Raw genomic sequence first — 24,889 nt, forward strand, 5'->3', positions numbered from 1 at the left:
CTGGTCACATGTATTTGATCATTTGACAGTTATGCAGTGATTAACATGAAATCGTGATAAGAGATTATGCTTGTGCAGTATTTTTGATAAATGGCACTAGTTCACTGACCGTGTTTTTCCTTTTTGTGTTTTTTCAGGTCTTGATCCTTTTTAAATTGATTCTGCTAGAGAAAAAGGTAACGTTTTGTAGGCTAAGGCAGGTAATTTACATAGAAATGCAATTGTGAAATTTTTTTCATATGAAATTGTATAGAATATACTAGTGAAAAACAAATTAAAGTAAAATAAAGTAAAATAAAAGTATCTGAAGTCATATCAACAACTTTGCATCCATATATAAATTGGGAAATCATGCTACATGTAACTGCTGTGTGTTGATGTATAAATTTGCCTCCGCTTCTGTCCACACTCCACCTTATTAATAGCTGTCCCAGCCAGAGTAAGTAAAATGTGATTAAATATGAGTGGAGAAATTTAACATATTATAAAAGGTAGGAAAGGATACGCTTAATGCAAATAGGTACCTGTGTGAAAGAACCAATAGGAAATGCTAGTACCTAAAAGGGAGCGTACAGCTTTACAGATATTCAGTAAGTAGAACTTCTGGTTTGGGCTAGAGGTGTCCTTCAGACCTGAATTGCATGGACACCTGCAGGAGACAGCGTAAAGAGCTGTATCTGTTAGGTCGGGCTGAACTCAGATTATAAATTGGTAAAAACTGTTGAATTCTAGGCTCAGTGTTTTCTTTAGGCTACCTTACTCCCTCAGAAGCAATGCTATCTTAGTAATTTAAGTGGAATATGCAAAATGTACAAGCAGATGTGAAATAGTAGATATGTTTATTTTCTTCTACGTATAAATACCCTGGAACAAGAACTTTCAGTGAAATGACTATGTTTCAGCTCCCAGACACATTTATGCAGGGATTATTTTTTGTTTGCTTTTTAAAAATTTTTGTTTAAAGTTTTGTTTCCATTTCCCAAATGTCACTTTTTCTTCAGTGAACCTGCCATGTTAAAACCCAGCTTCTTCAGAGTGTTGAGAAGGTACATAAGAATTTCCTGTTAGCTGCAACTGGAAAGTCAGTAGGACTTAATCTGTAAGATATTGAAACAGTGGTGTGGCTTTTTGAAGTCTATATCCAAGGCCTAGGTACCTCTTGTGAGGCAGTAAATATGGCTTTTAAAAATAGAAGTAGCAGCCTTTCCAAAGCTTTTGCACTTGTCACTTAATTCTGTAAGTTAGGTATACCTTAACGGTTCTAAGTATTTATAGATGACAATAAATGCAGTTTCTGCATTAAAGAGCCATATACTAAAGACTGCTACATTAAAGGCTATGCAGAAGATATACTTGAAAAAATATGATTATGACATAGTAGGAGTACACATGTAGAGATGTATGTAATCAAGACTCAATATGGAAGCTTTTTCCCCAAAAAAACTTAGTACATTCTGAAAGTCTACAGTGATTTTTAATTTTTTTTTAAACCATAAGTGGAAAAAACATAAAAAATATTTTCCAGTTAAGATTTTGTAAAGTATCTCTATTGATCTGTTTAAAAACTTATGATAGCATTTTGTCAGGTCAGTTCAGCATTTGGACATATATGAACAAAATACTTTACTGAGCTATGATTCTTTTCTGAAACTGCTCAAACCACAAGACATAAATGCACAGGAAGAGGGGAGAGGGAAGGTTTCCCAAGCATGTTCATGATTCAAACATATGAAATTGTTTTGAAAATAACTGGATGCTTATTGAATAAACCGGCAGGTTGCTTTGCTTTTGTTTTTCCCTGAGCTCCAACAGGAAGATAACACTTGCAATTTCAAAAGGAAGAGTTTCGGGTTTCTGGCACTGCCTGTTTGTTGGTAGACGTTAAGGTTTCAGAATAACTGTGGGAATCTGTATGTTCAAAGACCTTAAATATAATATGCAAGAAGCCACTAGTAATGCCAGTTTTCCTTGAGCTGAAGAATGCCTGAATGCCACAGACAGATTTCCTTTAATCCTTAGCAATTCGGTTGATGCCTTTCCACAGGCTAAAGGAATTTTTTTCACCTCTCAGCTGTTTTTAGGCTGGAAGACTACTTCCAGCTGGTGATCATTTGACTTTCTGCTGCCCAGACCACCCAGTTTGCTGATGTAAATGTTGTAGGCTGTATAAATGGGGTTGGGGGGGTAGGAGGTGTGCACTCATGTAGATGGAAAGATGGCAGAGGGACTCGATGGAATAAATACAGAAAAATACTTGGCTTAAGTAAGCGGTATACACAAACAAAAACCTAGACTGGAATAGATTTCTTGAAAACAAGGTACTACTTTATAGACTTAATTATTTCTGTAGGTTTAAAAATAAGTTTGGCTAGGAATACATGGTATCATAGAATCTAAACCTGTGGGGTTATGATGGGTTTTCTGTTGTAGTTCATTGCTAATGTATCTTTCATACATGCATTATAGAGCAGCATCTTAAAAGAAGTTAGACTTTTTTATTCCCATTGGAGTCAGCCGAAATTCTTTCCTCAGATGAGCTGCTTGTTCTTCTCACCATGCTTTTTCTGTGGCTGTTGCAATTGGAATTCACTTATCTTGAACATAGAAAAAAGAAAAATTGTACAGGATAATGTACATCATCTATTTCTAGCTGAGTCTATTTCTACCACCGCTTGCTATGTGTAAGGACTGCATAGGTCTTTCTCTTGGTTCCACCAATTCACTAGCTTGTAGACTTGCAAATACTAGTGGAACATGAGTTATTATTAATCAGTAACTTCTAAATTGTCTTCCTAGCTTACAGCAAAAGTCTTTTATTAAGTCTAAGTCCACAAACTTGCACTTTTAATTTCATCATATACCTATTAAACTGGCCTGCAAAGTCATCAAGCTAGATCATTCTGTATTCCTTTGCATCATTGTTGATTCCTTGTAATGCTGATGTATTTTTTACTAGTATTGTGCTGTTTGAGGTTGCAAAAATGGCATTGTTAAACAAGTTGACTTCTGTGGGGGTTTTTTGGTTTGGGGTTTTTGGGTTTTTTTTTTGCTTTCCTCCCCCCGAAGGCCTGTCTTGGAGGAACTCCAGTAGTAATATTCAGTCTGCCTTCTGTTTCTTCTCTCATTGCTAGCCTTTGACACCCCCCTTTTGAATTCCTAACTAATTTACTAATCCCAGTCTCTCTTATTTAATTAAGGAGATTCTGTTTTCCCATGTTATGCCTTAAGTGCTTTACCAAAGTTAATATCAGTCATGTCTTCTGTTTCCAAAAAAATCTTTTTTTTCAATCATAGGAAGATACCTGTAATAAATGCATGCTGCATTTATCCTGTTTTTCATTTATCTGCATAGCTTTAATATATTTTCTTAGAGGAGATGTTTTTGCATAGGTTTTTGTCAGAATTCTGGAATGGAGATTATCTGGCCTCTTTGATATAAACACAGAGATTTTAGTGTACTACAAATGAACAAGAATCTATGCGGCGTGCCAGGAACAGCTTTTTTCTGTCAGTGATTCAGTAACTGGATCAATTTAGGAAGAAAATCTGAATGATTGACAGAAAAATCTGAAAGATTGACAAGTATATATATAACATATATATTACAAATATTATATAAGGATACAGTAGACATTTAAATATTTACTTTGAACTGGTTTAAGAGCTTTTGTTGGTAAGCAGACTTTCTAAAATAATGTAAAAAGCAATGCCTTGAATAGTTTGTATGTGTTCTATCTTTGTCAAGCTTAAGTGTAATTTTATTTTTCTCATTCTCTCCTCCCTAATTCCCCTTTCCTCTCTTGCACACTGCCTTCTCCCCACCCCCCTCCCTTCTGCCACCAGGTGCTGTTTTATATTTCTCCAGTAAATAGGTTGGTGGGAGCTCTGATGACTGTCCTGTCACTCTTTCCTGGTAAGAAGAGAAGTTTGGACTTCTTTTTATATGCTTTCTGGTGATAAATGAGACTGGTTGTACTATATCATTTGGAAAACAACTTATGTGACAAGAGTTATGTTGGTATGTTGCCTGAAAAATGGGTGACTTCTGTGCATATCCGTGTACTATGTACACATCTCCTAGTACTTACTGCTTGCACTCTATGGGTTATTTCTTGTGCTTAATCAGAGCCACTGGATCTTCTGTATTGCCTGTGGGTAATATAGATGGGGCCCTGAATAAGTCACACATTCCTGTCAAGTTCCTTAAAAAAAACAAAAATACAAACCTCTCTCTTCCTTCCACATGCACTCTTCAAAAAAAAAAAAAAAAAAAAAAGAAAAAAACACCCAAACAAAACCAAAACCCCTAACCTTCCTAATTCTTAGCTTCTAACCAGTCTTCTCAAAGCAAAAAAAGTTGGAGCAGATTCTTTAGGAGAGAAAGTGTGGGGTTTGGTTCTTGTGGTGTTTTTTTAACACCCCCCTCCCCAAAGTGGTGTTTTGAAATACGTGATTTCCACTTTGAAAACAAAAGGACTTTGTTCATTTTCTTTAACAAAAGTCACTTAAATTTCTATGGAGATGCTGATACTCATGCATGCTATCACTTTCCAGGTATGATTGAACATGGTCTTACTGACTGCTCACAGTATAGACCAAGAAGGAGCATATCGGAAGATGCTGGGTTGCAGGAAAATACACCACGGTTAGATGACTGTGTTTCTGTGTCTGCTGCTGATAATTCAAATACAAACTTAGGAATGGGAAAGGGAGGCAGGAAGATGGCAGGAAACCATTCACTGGAAGGTCAAAAAGCAAACGTGCCTTTCTCCCAGTCAGAGAAGACTTGCAATGGAGCTCAGTCCTCCAATGGTACTGTGCAGCGCTTGAAAGTTCCTTCCCGCACTTCTCCAGCGTCCTCTGAAAGTGACTGGGAGACCTTAGATCCTAGCATTTTGGAGGAGTCTAATTTGAGAGAAGGAGAACATGAAAATACAGCATCAGAACAGGCTGAAAATCTTCCGAGCAAAGGCATGAGCTCAGAAAGCCTTCCAATCACTGTGCAGCCCCAAGCAAATACAGGACACACGGTGCTTGTTTCAGGACTGGTATCTGGGTTGGAAGAGGACCAGTATGGCATGCCGTTGGCTATTTTTACAAAGGTAAACATGTTGTTCATGATACCTGGTAACTCATAAAGACATCTGGTTTTCAAAGTGGCTAATAATTTTGGTTACCCAACTCCAAATGGACAGTAGGGTACTTCAAAACATGTAAGTACAGTCTCTGGCAAATGACTGTGTTCCTAGGCAGGTGGAAAGTGTCAGTGCATGTCTGAGAGCGGCGTGTGTGTGCACACGTGCATTCCACTTTTCTTTCATATGTATACTTACACGCTATTTGCAATTCTACATGATGGTAACCTGCAGCCCCACTGTGGTTAGTAAATGGTATGTATCAGTACCTGCTGTTTTCTTTTACTCTGAACAATTGTTAATCTGACCTATATGGGGCAAGATCAGAGTACTTAAGAAGTGTTTAGATACCTTAATCTAAACTAAGATTCTGCAAGCTGTATCTTAGCTGACACCTAAGCCTATGTTTTCCTCTTTTAATTTTTTTTATATACATATATATATGTATTTATAAATGTGTATGTGTGTATATATGCACAAAATGTATATACAGATGTGTGTGTATACACACACAGACAAAAATATATATATAATTTCACCCTTCTTTACATGATAACTCTTCCTGGTTGTCTGTGGCTCTTTCCCTGTGCATGGTGCTGACTTGCTGAATTTTAAGCTTGCACTGATGCCTAACTGAACTCCAGGTGTTCCAGAGTCTTTCTAAGGACACTGATGAGCATTGTCAGATAACAAGCAATACCTTTACTAGGGCTGGTTTCCCATAAAAACCAGGGAAAATGTGTCCCTTTTAAAGATACTTTTGCCAGTGAAAGAAGTGATACACTACACTTGTTTTGTTTTGTTTTTGATGTAATAACCTTTTAGATGAACATTTGCCTGGGAAGTAGAAGAGTCAGATTTATTTCCTCAAGCTGATGAGGTTCGAAGTGGTGTTTCTTCCTTTGGAGGTGCTTATTTGCATTTCCTTGCAGAACATTGGATTTGATGATTGTGTTTGAGCTTCTCACAATAACTTTCATTGGAAACAGTACACTGTGTGGGCCCAAGTGAGCAGCTCAAATATCATTGCCCTGTATTGCATCATGTTACCGTTAGAAATGCTTTTTCAATAAAGATCTACAGTCTGGTGTTTGTCCTTATGGTCTGTCTAATCAAGAGAATAGCCTGTAAATTGTATTTAGTCTAGTTCTATTGAAAATACTAGATTGAAAGCAAGAAGAAAATAATTGATAAGGGGGCCTACAAGTGCAAACTTAGTTTGCTACTAAGCTTATAAAATGGAAAAGTAAACAATTTTAAGGAAGCTGACAGTTTTTATGTGTTTACCTTCTGTTCCACAAAGGTGCTTTTCGTTTGAGTTCATCCGATTGTAATTAAAGCATAAAAGGCTTTACATCTCTAAGTTATCAGAAAAATGTGTTTCAAAGTTATAGTTTAACCACTTACTGGAAAGTTTAAATCTCTTTCAGAGCTCTCATCTCAGTGTTGTTTTATGCCATGCCATGGAAAGACTAATAAATCTGACAAATTTGAATGGGAGGATATTTTGACAGATGGCATAATAACATATCCAAGTACATCAGAGCATAAGGAAAAATACGTTCTTTAGTACCAGTTCTGTAAGATCTAATGCTCATTTCATTTGCACTTTTTTAAAAAGAATGGAACATGTTCATGGAAATAAAAGTTGTTATACTTAGAAAAATGTGAATTTGGGAACTGACACTTGATACTTTAAATAGTAAAAGATTTCCAAGACACTGCTACTTGAGTATACAGTAATTAAACCTTCCCTTTGCCAGCTTCTTAAGCCATATTGTTTGAAGAATTTCCATTTCAGGTTGGTGATTCCTCTCAAAGCACCATTGTTCCTTTGACACAGGCTGTTTGTTTTCAGCTGATAAGTGCTTGTCATCTGGAAAGCCATCCCTGTGTCTAATATAACAAAAAGGAATAGTTGTGCTCCTTTCTTCCATATGTTTCCAATTACCACGTACTACATGATGAAGTGCATATGCTCTTTGTTTCTGTCCAGTATGCTGTTAGCCCTTCGGGGTTTCTACTAGTGAATAAACTGCTTTGTGCTTTATGCAATTGAACAGCTGAAATTCTACTTCAGTATTAGACTTCAGGGGTATGTTGATCCTATATTTAAAAAGAAAATTACAATACCTATAGCTGCTTCTCAATGATTTCCCTCAAAGCCTTTTTTCAAAATGTTTGGGGTTTTGTTGTTTTTGTTTTTTTTTTTTTTAATTGGAATGTAGGATACTAGATTAACTTACAAACATGGAGTGGCTAAAAAGCACAGTGTGTTGCTTTCTATCCTGCTCTTTCTTAAAGTGGGCATGCATATGCTTATCAAAAATTGACTGCTATCTCTGGAGCCTGGAAATCTCCACTTATAAAATGTGGACAGCAGTCTGTAGGTCTCCTGCATTATGTGCCTCAGGACTACCAGAAGACATCATGGTATGCAAGTGGGGAGATGCATCTTTATTTCCATTGACTTCTTGTCTCTGAACTGACCTGAGATTTCACTCTTGTTTTATACTGCTTATTCTGTTGCCTTATAAACATGTTTGATTTCTGTCCTTTGCATTGTATTTCAGTTTCAGTCCTGAGACTGAAAGGCGACACAGTTTTTTTAAATTGAAAAATTTAATTCATGTGGAATCTGGTTGCTTTGCTTTGCAGATGTAATGTAGCAAAACGATAGATAATTGTGGCTGAAATTGTAATAAGCAAGGGTCATTCTGGGTGGAATGTGCTGGCTTTTATTAGGAAAAACTGAATATAGATAATTGGTGGGGGTTTTTTGTTTGGCTTTTTTTTTTTGGCCTTACGTTAATCTGCTAAATATCTCTGTTACTTTAGGGGTACCTTTGTTTGCCGTACATGGCACTGCAGCAGCATCATCTCCTGTCAGATGTAACAGTCCGTGGCTTTGTTGCGGGAGCCACCAATATCTTGTTCCGTCAGCAGAAACATCTGAGTGATGCAATTGTGGAAGTATGAATCTTTTGCATTTGAACTGCTTGAACACGAGTGGGGTGGAGCAGGGGGAAGTGGAGGTTGCATTTTAAGTATAGCTTTAAAGTTTCACATTCATGCCCAAATTTGAATTACTTCCCTATGAAATAAATTCTTAAATGCAGAAGCTTATTAAATTTGTATCATTTGTTAGGATAGGATTAAATAAGCTGTGCAAAACTAACACTAATGTTTTTCTGTATATTCTTCTATCCAATATTTGAATTTGCAGGGCACTTCTTAAATTTTTGTTTTGTTGTTGGTGTAATTTTACTTTTCATGTCATGGGCTTTTTCCATGACTTTGTAATAAGGTCTTCAAAAATAAGTGCTTGCAGCTGAGAAACAGATACAGTTGGATAATAAAGCACACTGCTCTTCCTTCTGATTTAATCAAGAGGTTAAAAAAATAGTATCTTAGGAAAACACTGTGTTGGTTCTAGCAAATAGGTACAACTATGTAATCAGCATTTGGTAACCTAAGATAGCTACATATAGGTAACCAACTTAATAAATTGAAGCGATAATCAAAGAGCCTCTAGGAAAATAAATGTGAGCACCAAACTTCCCCTGCCAAATCCTGTCAAATAAGCAGGAAGATGCCATAATCTGTGCCAGGAAGATGATCATAATCTGGTTATATCAGAGCAGTATCTGACTTTGAGAACAGTTCATTCATTATTTCTTTGGCCATTTGTTTCTTCTTGATATTTTGGGGGACGTGAATTTAGATTTAGGTAGCAATATATAGTAGTATGTATAAGCAGTTTTATTGAGATAAATGTTTACCGTTGGAATTATTTCAAACAGATAGAAGACGCTCATGTACAAATCCACGATCCAGAACTCCGTAAGATCCTGAACCCAACAACTGCTGACCTAAGATTTGCAGATTACTTGGTGAAGCATGTAACTGAGAACAGAGATGATGTTTTCCTTGATGGCACTGGATGGGAAGGAGGAGATGAGTGGATCAGGGCTCAGTTCAGTGCTTATCTTCATGCATTGCTTGCTGCTGTGCTGCAACCAGGTAGAACAGATACCTTGTCTAGGGACTGAGATGAGGGTGGGTGTAATAAGCATTTGCTTTGTTGTGTTAAACGTGTGGCCTATCGTTGGATCTCTCTGTGCCTAATATTTCATTTTAGGCTGCTTTTTCGGTTGTTCTTGGCTGTTCTTGTTATTCCTTGACAAGCTTATTACTAATTCTTGCTTCACAGCCTTACAGACATTTTATTTGACTGTCTCCTTGATTTAATTAAGCTCTCCTCATAAGCAGAAGTAGCTGAAACCCCATATATGCTGAGACTTTTACAAACTTGGGTGTCTTACAGACTGTTGCAACTTGAAGTTAATTGTGGGGAACGGATTGGATTCAAGGAGACATGGAGTTAAGTGACTGTCTTCAGGAAGTTTTACTAGGCTATTCCATCTCTTTTTTTTCTTCCTGCTATGGTCTTAAGTAGGGATTCACATAAGTGAAAAGTGTCATTTAGAGGCTTTATAAGCTTACATTTTTCTGGAGCTCAACACTTTTTGTCTTAACTCTGAGGGAATTCTCTGTGTTCCAACTCTTGTGCATGAATATAACTAAAAGAATCAGTGTTTTATTTGTGGAAAATGTTTAGTTTGCCCAGCACTGACCCTGTTAACTTCATTCTCGTCATGATTATTCTGTATTCATATCAATTAACTAATTCAGATCTTGTTCTCTGGTATTTGTGAGAAAACATGGGATTGAGAACTTGATTTTAAAGTTTGGAAGATGCCAAGATCTTTGTCTGACAACATTAATATTTTAAGATGATTACCTGGTTGATATGAAATGTCAGGTTTTTCTGGAAACTGATACTACTTCACTGGCTGGCTTTAAAATTATTTCCTGTACTCTTCAGTGTGGATTTGGGGTTTACTAAATTTGAATGAGCAATAACATAGTACAGCAAAGCTCGGTGTATCTGACCAAGACCAATGCAAATGATGTTTTTGCTCTTAGTTGCTATGTGGCCATTCTCTCCCCTTTCCTGTCTTTGCCCAGAGACTAAGTCGAGGCCCATGTTTGGATGACTTTTTTTTTTTTTTTTTTCCTTCCCCTCCCAGTTGAGCTCTTTACTTAGAACTTTATAAATGAATTAAAAATAAGAAAAGTGGAGGGTTTTAAGCTCTTTTTTTTTTTTCTCCCTCTTGTCCTGGTATTGTATATTTGGGACACTTTAAAATGAAAATAATAAAACATTTTTTAAGTGCCCCGTTCTTAGTACTAGAGCTTTAAGTGTATTTGATTTGGTAAGAGCCTGGAAAATTTTAATTTTTTTTACAAGAAAAAAATGTAATTTGTCTTGTATTGCATTGCTAATGAATTGCTGCAAATTCTCATCTTTATTTTAATTTATCAGACAACGAAAAGACTTTGTCAGACTTTGGAATGGCATTTGTAGCAGCCTGGAAAAATACCCACAACTACAGAGTATGGAATAGCAACAAGCACTCAGCTCTTGCAGAGGTAAATTCTAGGTAAGGAAACTTTTTTTTTTTTTTCTTTTAGCATTTAACATGGAGAGCTCCTAGTATGCATAGTCAGGCACAGTGTTCTGTAGAATTACAGCACTGCCCTTGTTCCTGCTGTAAAGCCCTGCGGGTGAAACTTTAGGGCCCTATTCTGTACGTACAGAAAGAAAGTATTTCTGTTCTTCAATACCTTACTCTAATTCTGGGCTATAGTTTTATGAAGAAAAATATATCCAGAGTCAGGAGAAGTGAAACTTGTTCAAGTTGATTGTTGGCTGTCCCCAGCTATAGAAAGTTTGTCATTCCTTAGGAATTGTCCTCAGATGGTTCTGTTTTTTATTAATTGCTTCCAGGTGTGCAGGGAATAGTTGTGTCCAGGGTTGTCATTGATGGGGATGGAGGGGAGTTGGCTGTTTTATGTTGCATCTTCTATACTTTGGATTGTTTTATGTGTATTTTCACTCAAAGATTAGATGGTGCTAGGCTTGGTAACACTGTTGGCTCTGCATGTGTTTTGCTTAGCATGGGTGTTGTGGTTTAACTCCAGTTGGCAAATAAGCACCACACAGCTGCTCGCTCACTCCCCCCACACTCCCCCTGGTGGGATGGGGGAGAGAATTGGAAGAGTAAAAGTGAGAAAACTTGTGGGTTGAGATAAGAATAGTTTAATAATTGAAATAAAATAATAATAACTCATAATGAAAAGGAAAATAACAAAAAGAGAGAGAAATAAAACCCAAGAAAAAGAAGTGATGCAAGTGAAAAACAATTGCTTACCACCAGCTGACTGATGCCCAGCCTGTTCCCGATCAGCAGCTCTCCAGCCAGCTTTCCCCTTACTTTATATGCTGAGCACAACATCATATGGTATGGAATATCCCTTTGGCCAGTTTGTGTCAGCTGTCCTGGCTGTGTCCCCTCCCAGTTTCTTATGCAGCCCAGCCTCTTTGCTGGCAGGGCAGCATGAGAAGCTGGAAAGTCGTTTACTTAGTTGTTGTTGAGCAGTACTTACACTAGAACATCCATGTGTTATCAACATTATTGTCATCCTAAATCCAAAACATAGCACTATGCCAGCTACTAGGAAGAAAATTAACTCTATCCCAGCTGAAACCAGGACAATATCCACCCCTTATTCCATACCATTTACATCACGCTCAGGTCCCACACTATCCAATACATCCTCACTAACCACCACCCCTCTTCCCATCCTTCAATATAATACACAGATATCATTCCCTTAGTCTACCAGCTTTGTAAAATGTCCATAAAATGTCCAGAAATGTCCACAAAATGTCCACTGAGTTCATTTAGTCCTTGACTTTGGGCTCCATCTCTTATGGTGGTCACTCAGGACAGGACAGGTGGAATTATCGGGCACCAAAGCCAGCTGAGGTCAGGTCGCTGCTGCACTTGCGCTGCTTCTTGTAAGGCTTGTCCTCCATTGGTTCAGGTGGTTCCTGCTATAGTAATTTCTATAACATGCAACTCAAATCATGGGTTACAACAATGTAAAAGTATTTCCATTACAATCTCCACCCCTGGTCCCTTTGGACCAGACCATAGGGTTTAACATTGCAATGAACTCTCCTTGCCCCTGCTCTGGCTTGGATTTATCCACAGACTGCAGTCTGTTAGGGGTGTATCTGCTCCAAGTGGAGCTTTATTTATGAGCCACAGTCTCATCAGGGATATACCTGCTGCAGTATAGACTTATCCACAGCCACAGTCACTTTGAGGTGCACCTGTTCCAGTGTGGCCTTATCCATGGGCCACAGTCCCTTCAGATACATACCTGCTCCAGGGTGGCCTTACCCACAGCCACAGTCCCTTCAGGAGTGAACCTGCTCGACATTTACCTATCTCTGCAGTCCCTCTAGGGGTGTAGTTGCTCTGTTGTGGGCTTATCCATGGCCACATGCTTTGAGGTGCTCTAGCATCACTTCATGCACAGCCACTGGTGCTTTGAGGTGTACCTGCTCCAGCGTGGACTTATCCTTGGGCCACAATCGCTTCAGAGGTATACCTGCTGCAGCACAGACATAACCATGGCCACAGACACTTTGAGGTGTACCTGCTCTGGCGTGGACTCATCCACAGCCACAGACGCTTTGGGGTGTCCTGCTCCCATGTGGACTCATCCACAGGTCACAGTCCCTTTGACTCGAGTTCACACTGGAGTTCCAGCCTGTCCAGTACAGCAGTGATGCCCTGGCCATCTGCCAGCCGAGGTGCATTGCCATTGCTGTTATCAAAATGTTCCCAGGCACAGCAGAGTAAGATAAGCACTACAGCAAGCAGCAAAAGCAAAAAGCAGCCACTAATGAGCATTAGACCCTAATATACAGTAAGGCAAGCAAGCCCCATGGCAAGCATAGGAGCCTGTCAATTAATAGCTAAACAGCAGTAACAGCTATAAATTCAATCTAGCACATTGCAATCAAATCTGTAATTACCTTGAACCCTTCATGCTCCATGTTGGGCACCAAAAAGGACTGTTGTGGTTTAACCCCAGCTGGTAACTAAGCACCACACAGCTGCTCGCTCACTCCCCACCCTGGTGATGGGATTATGGGTTAATGGCTTATTACTGCACTGCAGGAAGTTTTGTTTTGTCAGCTGCTGTAGTCTGAAGAAGGTTTTTCTTCAGATCTACAAAGCTCTTTTGGTCTACTTAAGGGATCTTTTTTCTTTTTTTTTATTTGCTCTGTGTTGCTAGAAGGAGATGACTCTGCCTTAGTGTGAGAAGATTGTTAATATCTGGTCTGTAAATAGAAGGCACCTTACAGGTAGTTCATAAGAAATCTAAGGTTGAATAGTCACTGGGACCTAGCCTTCTGTAAAGTGATATAGTAGTAATCCTACAAATTTTTTTTTTTTTTAAGCCACAGAGAAGAGTATAACTAATAATTGTGTGATATAGATTCATTGTGGAAAAAATAAATACTTAATGTTTTCTCGGGTTTTTCCTCCTCTTCTAGCCACCCATTCCAGGGACAGTACTCTGTATCCGATGTTAAGTTAAGATTGTCACAGTAAGTATATAGTACTTTGATTTGTATTTTTTTTAAAAAGTGTGGTCAAATATTAATAACTGTTTAACTGTTGCTATGATGAACCAAACAAAACAATGTTTTAAATTGGCCACGTACACGAAACTATACTCAACGTTCTCTTGCAAAACGTCACCACATCTAGAGATGGAACATTTGCCTGAAATAGGGAAAAACAGTGCTAATGCACTATTATGTGTTGGACTTTACATAATAGAGCCCTGATTTTTTGCATTGCAATTATAAGGCTTTTGTATGTTTATTTTTAAATTGTAAACTAAAGCTGTTAAAACTTTCATCAGTGTTTTTCTGTATGTTGGCTTGAGGTCTCGTTATTAGGAGAAAACAGCTCTTCTATTTAATTAGCTGGTTTTTGATACAGCATTGTTCTAGAAGTTTGCTGTGTATGTTCTGAGACATGGTTCAGCTTCTTCAATTTAGAAGTTTAAAATGAGTTTAACATAATCTCTCATTACACCACACTCAACTGAACTTTAAGTTGGTCTCAGCTCTTACCTGTAGTATTCAAGTCTAAAACTCAGTGGTGCTTGTTATTCCCATAGCTGTTCAGCTCTGAAGCCAGAACTGGAGTTGCAGTTAACTATCTCTTCTTGTTTATGCACCAAGCAAAATAGATTTTCTCACTTAGCTATGTTGACCATAAAACATCAGGGACTGGTTCTTTAAGATGCCTGTAAATCAGCAGTACATACATGCTGCTGATTCTGCACCTGCCTTGACTGTAGTCTGTTATGTTCAGTACACTGTGAGTAGACCTAAAACATATGCTAACATAGAAGAACAACTTAGGGAATAAAAAGGTTCAGACTTCAGCCCGCTGAATCTTTTTGTTGTTTTTGCTGACCAATGACAGATTAAATTTCCATGATGGTGATTGAGAATGCAAATGAATTTCAAGGTAATTGCCTTCAATAAGGTGCATGCTGATAGCAGCTCTTATTATTAATGGACAGTCTTTGTAGAAAGACTTAATTCGAAAGATGTGGAGGTGTCTATCTTTTACTTGCCCTATTTTTGTGTTTGAAAGAGGAGATGCTAACTCTTCTGAGTAGCCTGAAATCAATGTAGAAGGACCAGTAGTAGTTCTTAGTGTGTCTCTAATAATAAATATTTTTACAATGCCTTTATTTTCCAGATGTGACTTTGCTATCAGATACTCATAAAAATGACTTGCTTTTGCAAACTGAGCCTAAACTTGTTCTTGGTGTACTTCATTCTTTCTGCTTTTTGCATCCACACTGAAGATTTTGAAAGTGGGAAAAGAATGTGGCATGCCTTGTTGTTAAGTTTTACATAAATGGATTTGCAAAGCCTGAAATGTGGATTTGAATGTTACCATTTAAAACTAAATGAGATTATTTTCAAGTGATCACACTTGTGCAGTAAAACTGATTGCTTTTGTGCTTTTTTTTTCCAGATGGTAGTAGTGTCTGTCGTCTTTTTGCATTTAACAAAAGCATGAGTGTAAACTGTACTTGATGAAAAATTTAATTTTAAAGCAAGATACAAAGTAAACTATTTAGATAAAAGAATAATGTCCGATCAGTAACAATTACTGTTTTGTTTAAAGCTTATATATTAGGGCTAAAAATTCTCAAAACTACTGCAAATCTGATTTTGTAATTTAGAACATAAATGCATTTAGGTAAGCATTTAGGAAAGGTATAAAGTGTGTTGTATAAGAGTGAACCATTGGGTGTTTTGATTCCTGTCTTGCTGACAGTATCTTTTCTTCCTCTGAGAAGCTTAAGTGATCTATGTGGATAAGATGCATGCAGGAATTATGGGCTTGATGTCAGAGAGAGAGAGAGGTATATATATGTATATGTATGTATATAAAAACCTATATATATGTATGCTATGTAAATCTGTGTATGTTTTGATATATATTTTAACTATGTATTTTATTTACACCTGGTAGTAATAAGAAGTCGGTCAACTAACAGTCTTCAGTATCTCTCTTGTTTAGCTCTGTGCAAAACAGTGAACGTGGAAAGAAGATTGGAAATGTGATGGTTTCTACTAGCAGAAATGTTGTACAAACAGGAAAAGCTGTAGGTAAGAAATTTATTGAAAACCAGCTTGCATTTGAGCCATATCTTTTTTGGAGAAGCATCCTATATCTCAGTTATATTTTGTTTTAATCAAAGTATACTTTATAACATACATACAAAACAGAGCAACATTTTGAGGGGTGAAGCTGCTGATTGAGCCCTGTATATTGTGTAATAGTGGAAAGAGAAGCAGCTAGACAAAGAAATTAGTGTAAATTCACTTTTCCAGTGTGGGCTGGAGATGAATGTGGGAAGAGGGGTGTTCAGGTAAAAGCTTTCATGTAATCTGGAAATGCTGAGACCACAACACCACCTTCTGCGTTGAGCTATTCTCATTTTTATATCACTTTGACTGAAACTATTCAGAGCTGGCTGAAATCAGAGGAAGACTTTGTGTCAGTTTCTGCAGGTTTTGCAATAGTCTAATTTTCTGGAAAAGCACTTGTTGCGCTTGAACAGGGGCAACATCATGCTGTCATCTTGCAGTGTGAGATAATGTGAGTTCACCCGTTGAAGAATCTGATAGTTGTTCTGCAGTAGCTTGGCCAAAAATTGTTTAGCTTCCTCTTTTATTCCATTGGAGTCTTCCTACTCTTTTTGCTGTTGTACATGCTGGCAAGGAGTGCCTTTTGGCCCTAAGTCTAGCAAGCCTTCTAGGGCAAAGGACAACATAGGCCATTTCTGCTGAGCTACTATGTTCAAGTTCTTTGAATATTTTCTGACACAGACTCTGGACTTGGATTTTAAATCCCAAATTGGAGAACTGATTGTGCAATAATTTTTTTTTTTTTAATATTTCTTTGTAGTAGCTTAGTAATGATAACACTACACTATTGACCTTCTTTCTTTTATTTTGTAATGCAGGTCAATCAGTTGGAGGAGCCTTCACAAGTGCGAAATCAGCTATGTCATCGTGGTTTTCCACTTTTACGCAGTCAACCCAAAGCCTCGGGGACTAAACGATGGTTTTGCACAATGCTGCTGAATATTTCAGTTGCAATGCTTTCTCTGAGCTGTAAAAAGACCGCTCCAAAACATAGGAGTGGAGATTAATTACCCAGGACCAAAACAAGGTATATGTTGCTTGCAAGCAGATGTGGGATGTTACCATTAAGTTTCACTAGAAGTATAGAAGAATGGTGAGTGTCTCCATACAATGGGTTAGCATTTGCAGTATATTGGTTGTATTTAAAATGACTACTTTTCCTTAAAACTGAGCCTTTATAAAGACATTAGCAAACAGGGCTTGTTGTAAGTCAAATGTGTTTGACTTTAGATTTGTACATTTTCTTGGATGTTGAAAATATTTATGTAAACTAGTTATATTTTTCAATCCAAATAGCCAAATGTTTGTGAATTCTTGTTAGAAATAAGCAGAGTATAAATACTGATTCCTCTTTCAGGTTGGATTTGCAAACATCTCTGCAAAAAGTATATGGTGGAAACCCTTAAAGGGTTCAAGCCAGGTGGAACTTTCTCACTTTCAACTGCAAACTAAAATCAGCAGGGTGCAGAGTAAGACTGTGGATGACTTAAGGGTTTTTCTCCCTTTCTCCTCTGTAGCCATGTACAGTTGCTCACATTAATCTCTCTCTAGCTCTCTTTGTGTCCCCAGATCTGTGTGACAGTTGCAAAATCAGTGTTTTCTTCATGTTTTGCAGTAGGCCTTCATAACTCTGCATATGTTTTGGCTGTGTTTTTACCCTGGGAAGTGAACAGGATTCCAGTTGGAGATCTCTCTTCAGGAAAAGTATTACAAAACAATTGTCCCAAACTGGGATTGGATCATAGACAGTTTTGTGAGGTCTTGCTCTATTAGGATGTAATTACACCACCAATGTAGTTACATACATATAAATACAAAGTACTAAAACCACCTAAAAGTAGCACAGTAGCAAACTCTGCATGCAGGTTTTTGGGTTTTTTTTTTTTTGCCAGTAAAGTTATGAAGACGTTTCCAAAAGAAAATCAGCTGTATTGATTTTCTGTGTTGACTCAGGGAATGTTCTGTTTGGATAACTACTTTTTTCATAAGGAAAGTAACACTAGAATTGAGAGAGTAACTAAAACGGCTCAGTTTGTATACTTGTGTGAAGAAATATAATAGTTTATATGAAAAGATGAGGCATAATGCTGTATTTTGTATGTAACGTACACAGTGTCTTCTGTTTGCAAGTGTATTCTACTTCCTACGTTTCCTGATTCTGAGATTATTTCCTGTTTCTTGCAACGTGTGTGTGCCTCTGTATGCCTTCTAACATCCCCACATGATAGCTGTTAACATTTTCTACATTACATTAGCAAACATTCCAACTTTCTGTAGTAAAAGGCTCTTAGTTTATTGCCTCATCAGTATCTGTCAGCATTTTGCCTTGTTCTTTTCTGGGGCGAAGATTTCAATTCATGGTTATTTCTTCTACTCCTCAAATAAAATACAGCAGCTGTACAAGAGGTAAACAAGAAGACTTGAATGTAATTTGTTTTAAGAAATTAAGTTCTAATTTCTTTAGGTGCATTTGAAAAGCTAATAGAAAAGCCACAGTTGTATCACGTATTTACTGTCCAACAACTTAGTTTTCAGTTTTATTGCCTCAAACAGCAATTTGAAAACACAGGATCTGGTTTAAAAGCCTTCATTAATTTTTTCCAGGACAAACTAGATAGAATGGTCATGGAAAACCTGAGAGTATACAGCTAGTTTGAGTAGTTTCATTTGAGAAAGGCAAAAAAGGCCCCTAAAGCTCTACTAATCTACTGCTGCTGACATACAAGTAAAATGTATCTATACAACTGCAGCTGTTGTTCTGGTCTCTGTGTGCATTTGTGTATCTCCTAAAACTTCTGATGCTCTTTTCTGTTTTATTCCACAACTCTGTAATAGACATTTATATCTTTTCAAAGATTAATACTTGATATGCAGAAAAAGCTCTGGTGAAAGCTCTGGCTGCATTTATTCGTGATGAGTCTAGAGCTTTCTGATTCAGCACGCAGATAAGAAAATAACCAAAAATAATCACTTGCTTTTGTGAAATGGCTAACATTATCTGCTGTCTGAGATTTAAGTGGTCAGGCTTCATGTTCTAGTGAAGACTGAATAAAGATGCATAAAGGATTTAAGCACCTATAAAACTAACTTCAGCACCTTAAGGCACACTAGGTAAATTTAGGCGTAGGAGCTCATGATGGTTAGTTCTAGGAGCCAGGCAAGTGGTTGGTATTTGCATGTACAAGATATAGAAACAGGACCTTCCAGGATCCCTTTTCAATATCCTTGTCTTTGTCACCTTCTCACCTGAGTTTCTTCTGTAGAATTCTATGCCCCTAATTTGTATAGCTGATTTGTTAGCGCTCTGCATTCCCTTTACTCCCACAGGCTCCCTTGCTGGCCCAGGGATATTAGAAAGCTGACTTTTTTTTTTTTTTTTTTTGGTAGATTGATCTGGGGAAAGGCAGAATGAGGTGCCCTCTGCAGTGCTAAGCTGATGCACAGCTGCTTGCTGCTTTTTACAGGGACTCTGTTACGATACTTCACAGTATTTCTTTTATGGGCAAGAAGACCAGACAGATCTTTCTCTGCAGTCTTTTTCCCACTGTCCCAGCTGTCTCTGTGGTTGGGCCAAACATACAACCTGATTAAGAGTATTTTTCTTACTTTACAAATGATAGAATAAGAAACTTGTATTCATTTTCAATCTTTTTAAGAACTGGCATCCTGGTAGCAGGTTGGACTGTGATTTAAACTCATACAGTGATTAAGACTCATGCAGTGGGTGGAGATGAAGTGATCTTCATAATACGTGTTTTCATTAACATGTATGTTTGCTCTTTGACATTTGCTTAAACTTAATTTTGGGCTGTAGGAAGGCATGCAGCCACTGTGGTTCATCTAAGCTCATGTAGTCCTCTTCTTAATTTAATGGTTGTAACCTCTTTAGTTAAATTCAATGCAAATGCAAGTTATTTTCCTCCCCTCTGTTTTAAAATTTCCAGTGCAAGCATCATTACTTATTCAGAAAGATTTAGGCAGTTGACTTCTTGCAGTGCAGAAATGGATGTCAGGGTCTTTGAAATAGAAACAGAGTCCTAAATGAATTGGTGATAATGCCTCTGAGTCAACTGTGAAGCTATTGTTACAGCTCTGTTGTGATGTATATTGCAGAGGTATGTCTGGCTGTCAATGTGCAGCATGAACTGACTTACAGGTAATACAACAGCACACCTCTCAACTTTCTGGCATCAAAGACATCAACTTCTGCTTTTTGTATGTGCCACCATTTGAGGAACTGCCTATTGAGCATATAAGTCCCCAAAACCCCACAAGACTAAGTATCATTGACCTAATATTTCATTTGGCTAAAATGTTCAGCATTTTTCATCAATCTTTTTTGTGTCATAACCTCAATTCCTGTGTACATCTGACACCAGTTTCCTCAAATATCGCAATGTAATTATCATTTTTTAGATCAGTGTCCTAGTACATTGCACTTGTTTAACCTTGTACATCTGTTTTAAGCACCTTTGTAATTAAATTTAGTATTTTGCCTGAACAAGCTTCTGATTTCCATAGAAATTATTACTAAGCAGAGAAACTAATGTGACAGTATTTAACTGTAAAAGTGAAGGCATGAATGCAGGTTTTTAAACATAGAAACTGTTGCTTGATAATTGAACATGCAAGTAATGTATTTGATTTTTCTTGTGCTGCTTGAAAAATAAATACATCCAGCCTGTTTAAAGTTCTGTCTGCTCAAAAAGCTGTATCATTTTAAGAAATTAATCCCACCAGAAGACATTTGCAGTGTCTGGGTTTGATATTGGTAGCTGCTTGCAATACACTGGCAGTCTTTTTGAAATTTGTCTTCCATTTAAACTGATTGTGGTTGCTGCTTTTTGCAAATTTAGGACAAGAGGGTCCTCTAGTGTGACTTTATTCCCTATTGGGTACTGCTCATTGTGAATTGATTAAAGTCTTCAGTAGCTCACAGACCTTGTATCAGTAAGAACTTTTAAGTGCGACTGTAAAATTTTGATGTAGATATAGCTTCAAAATAGTACGTAGTTCATGTGGATTGTGACATCTAGTCAAAATCAGGATGCTGAGTAAATTAATTGCTGCACATCCAGTTCTCTGCCATAGTGAGCTGTTTTAAAACTTGAAAACTTCTACTGTAACTGTCACTGAGAATGATTTGGTGAATTGCTGTTTCCAGTAGGGGAAACTAACTGCCTTGAATAACATTCAGATGTGAATTACATGAAGCTTATGTCTAGAAAACGGTTGCAGTTCTCTAAAACTTGTTAAAATTTTTCCGACCATATGCAAGTAGTTGTGCAAACATGCTGAAAGATAAATTTACATCATGTTGTTTATGCAGTGTAATTTTACTTTCTTGCAGGTATTTAGTTTTCATTAAAAAGGGCAACATGCAGAGTACTCATTAAAGGCAGAAACACTACATTATTGTACTATGATTAAAGAGGTATGACAAGTTGCTTCACGGTGTTTTGAGTCTTTAACACTACGGTAGAGGAGAAAGTGACTTAAAAAAGCAGGCACAGAGCTTTAGTTCTGTGATGTTTCAGGTCTTGACCCCATTCTTTATCAAACATCAGAAGTAGTGTTTGGATTCATAAAAATATGGAAATGGGTCACTTCTGTCAGTTAAATAGTGAGCCTTACTCAGATTACTGTATTTCCTGTAAATTCACATCATATGTGCATACTGTCTGTACACAGGTGGCTTAATCTCAGTTGTGATGGAACTTGGAAGTCTAGCTGTCTTCTTGAGTCTTTCTATATAGGCTCAAAATTGCCTAATCATACATTGCTCCTTGTGTAATACTATTCCAAAATCAACTGACAGAAAGTTGTTACTTCCCTGCCTGAATTTACTAATATTGATGAAAGCATAATTACTATTTGCCTCAATAGTAGCAGAGAACATCTACAAAATCTTCTTTTGTCTTAATCTAGATCACCAAGAAAGTAGCACTGCTTTCTAGATCAGGTGAGCATAAAGAAAATCAAATAAGAATGTTTAGACTGAATGAAGAACAGTTACCTAAAGTGAAGGCAGATATAGAGGTATTTTGTTGTCTGAAAAACAATATGGGGAATAAACATCACTTGCATACTATACGAAACGGATGGAAAATACTGAAGAAGCCAACTCGATTGGTCTCTCACCTCTGAATTCAGAGACCTTATGAAATGCACACAGAAAGAGTGGAGAATTTAAAAGTTCAGGCATACCAGAAAGTGGCAAAAAAATAATGCTGAGCTTAATCTATTGCCTAATATGACCTATGATTACTGACCTTTGCTGCTCTTAATGAATTGTGTGTATATGTATTTTGATGTGTGTAATGCTGTGACAAAGAGCTGGCTGAAGAGTATGTCCGCTCTTAAATTGTGGAAATTGTTTCTTAATTTTTTCCTTCTCTTTAATAAAAATGTGTTCAATTAACTAGCCATACCTCTTGCACTTTCTAAATAAAATCTCAGCATCAAGATTTAGCCTCATGTTTAGCACATAATCTGAATAGACTGTAAGGTCTATGTTATATCACTACCTTTTTAGTACCTGTTATTGTCCTGTTTACTAGCTGTTAGGTCATATTAATGCAGTAGAGTGCATGTATGTATTCAGTACAGTTTACTATTTTAAGAGATGAAGTCATGAAATGCCTCAGGTGACCAGTCACACTTCAGCACTTCAGTAATGGTGTACGTACAATGCTTAAACCGCTTTCTTTGCTGAAACAAAGGTAGCTGGTTTCACGAGTTAGACCAAGCCACAGAAGAGCTATGTGTTCTAGAGCAGGAGGGGAGAAAAGCACACACAGAGGTACTTTTATCACTCTCTTTCACCTTCATGCCTGTTCCCTCTTCTCTGTTATTCCTTTCTTCCATCTCAAAGTTTCTGTAACTCAGTACTGACCCAGGTCTTGCTCTCACCTCCTGGTTCAGGCTGTTCACCAACCCCTTCCATACCAGAACTTGGGAGGTATATGAAGATGTACAGATTTCATATTGACTACCTCCTGGCATCATGAGTGATCACTGCATTTTACTCAGTCTGCTAGTACTCCTCCTCCAGGTTATAAGCTCTATGAGTAAGAACTCTGCCTGGCTGCATTGTACTCATGGTAAATGTTGTAGGAGGGAGATACTTTAAGGAATTCTGGAGTGGAACTAAGCAGAATTTTGTCTGGCTAATGTTGAGCATGAAGTGGAAGGGCAAGCCTAATTTAGAGTCTGCCTAAATTAAAGCTCCTTTCGTGTAGGAATCCAGAGCGAAAAGGAGAAAACAATTTGAAGGTAGCTGTAAATGGGAAACAGAGGAGGAAAACCATTAGCCTGCTAATATGTTCAGAGGTCTGCACTGCAGTGTGGCAGGTGCTAGTGCATCATAACAGAAGCCTTGAGGAGTGAAACTAGAAATGTTGTGAAATGTAGTGTTTTAAACCAGGCAGTGCTTTAAATCTTAAAAAAAAATAATCTTCAGAATTTTAGCAAATTTTCCCCCAAAATTAACTATCCATCTGATTCTCTTCTCTGTAAAGCTTGACACAATTCACTGCCCCTAGATCTGACTAGTCCCCTTAGAACAAAAATTAAACCTGCCATTAGGTATATATTTAAACAACTGTAAAAATAAGTGGATGCATTAAAAATTAGCAGAGGCCAGATCGCTGCTTTTTATTACTTCAGGTAGGGGCAACTGAAACTATGTAGAACTAACTTCAAGTAGTTTTCTACCAGAAAAGAAGCCAACTTTTTGCAAATACAGCGAAGCTTGAGGACATAGAAAGTTGATTCATTGAAACTTGTATGTAGATGTACTTCAAAGCCAAGTACAGGTTGAATAGGCTAGTATTAGGCCAAAGCTTTGTAGTGAGATACTAGTTTAGAACTCTCTGAAGGCTTTAATTCTATTATTTGCTCTATTTATGAAATGAGAACTGCTTTTTTTTCAGCTGTTGTCTTTGTTCCTACAGAAGTCTGTCTTTAATTCGACCACTAGTGACCATTTCCAGGCATATGGCAATGCTTTGCCTGCCGAGTTTCCTCCTCAAATTATGCAAGGAAAGAATTTAGACTTGAGAATAGCATTTGCCAGCTGTCTTTTTCTCTGGGGTTGAATACTGACTGCAGCAACTAGTTGTATAAGTAAGTGAACTAATAGTAAGTATGTCTTTAGCAGAGACACTAGAGAACTGTTCAACACCACTAGTCTTATGTACTGTATTATTAATAGTAAATTAATTTTAAATAAGGTACTACATCATCTTAGACCATACAAAGTACAAAAATATGCAGATAATATCTAGAAACAATATAAAAATAATATATTAAAAAAATGCAGACTAGCGGGAAGTCACGTAGACTGTCTGTATTTTAAAGGATGTTCCTAAATGGAAAAAATCAAGGACAGTTCTTCCATGTTCTGTGAGGCAACACGACTCACAGCCACTGCAATTTAGTGACCTACTTCCTAGTCAAATTTACCCCCCCCCCGCCCCCTTCTTCCTCTGGTAAGAAACTATGCATAAGATTTTAAACTTAAGTTGGAAGTTCTCAGTAACAGAGCAAAGCCACTGTGTTCCTTCCCTAACTATAGATCATCTACCCTGGAAGAACACAGGCTTGTCCTAAAGCCTAATGCAGCCTGATACAGCAGGCTGAAGAGAGAATGACCCCCAGAACTGAGCACTCTGTTCAGGCTGGAGTTATGCCTGAGGTATGTGATGCTCCAAATTGCAGTATAAAGTAGTATCACTCTTTTTCTTTTAATGTATACTCCCTTGAATGAGCTTGCAACTGGCTGTCCTAGGCTACCTGATACATGAAAGCAAGACAAACAGACCTATCAGCAGGATCCCCTGAGTCACTTCTCCCCTCTTATCTAAGCAATTCAGGTGTTTAAAAAAAAAAAAAAAATTGATCTAATGGTAAATGCAAACATGTTATGTCACCTTCATTTAAAAAAATCAGTAGCTTGCCTCCTTCTGTTAGAGCCATCATTATTCCAGGTCCCATAAATCCATACATGGTACAAAATGCCAAAGTATTAGGAAGTTTTATATAAGGCAGGTCTGTTGGCTGAAGTCCCTTTTCCAGT

General features: G+C 37.5%; 1 protein-coding gene across 2 annotated transcripts in view; it reads left to right on the forward strand.

The window, feature by feature from the left end:
- The window catches only part of AVL9 (AVL9 cell migration associated), a 43,837-nt gene extending 24,255 nt beyond the window's left edge, over window positions 1–19,582 (forward strand). For both annotated transcript variants that reach the window (XM_052792406.1, XM_052792416.1), the window contains 9 exons: window positions 138–176; window positions 3,844–3,913; window positions 4,555–5,102; window positions 7,974–8,108; window positions 8,939–9,158; window positions 10,525–10,642; window positions 13,618–13,671; window positions 15,680–15,768; window positions 16,629–19,582. In XM_052792406.1, coding sequence (XP_052648366.1) covers window positions 138–176; window positions 3,844–3,913; window positions 4,555–5,102; window positions 7,974–8,108; window positions 8,939–9,158; window positions 10,525–10,642; window positions 13,618–13,671; window positions 15,680–15,768; window positions 16,629–16,723 — 1,368 coding nt within the window. In that variant the 3' untranslated portion in view covers window positions 16,724–19,582. The remainder of the gene's footprint in view (window positions 1–137; window positions 177–3,843; window positions 3,914–4,554; window positions 5,103–7,973; window positions 8,109–8,938; window positions 9,159–10,524; window positions 10,643–13,617; window positions 13,672–15,679; window positions 15,769–16,628) is intronic.
- The last annotated feature ends 5,307 nt before the right edge of the window (window positions 19,583–24,889 follow it).

The sequence above is a fragment of the Harpia harpyja genome, chromosome 1, assembly GCF_026419915.1.
Source record: "Harpia harpyja isolate bHarHar1 chromosome 1, bHarHar1 primary haplotype, whole genome shotgun sequence".
In the NCBI taxonomy this organism is placed as follows: domain Eukaryota; kingdom Metazoa; phylum Chordata; class Aves; order Accipitriformes; family Accipitridae; genus Harpia; species Harpia harpyja.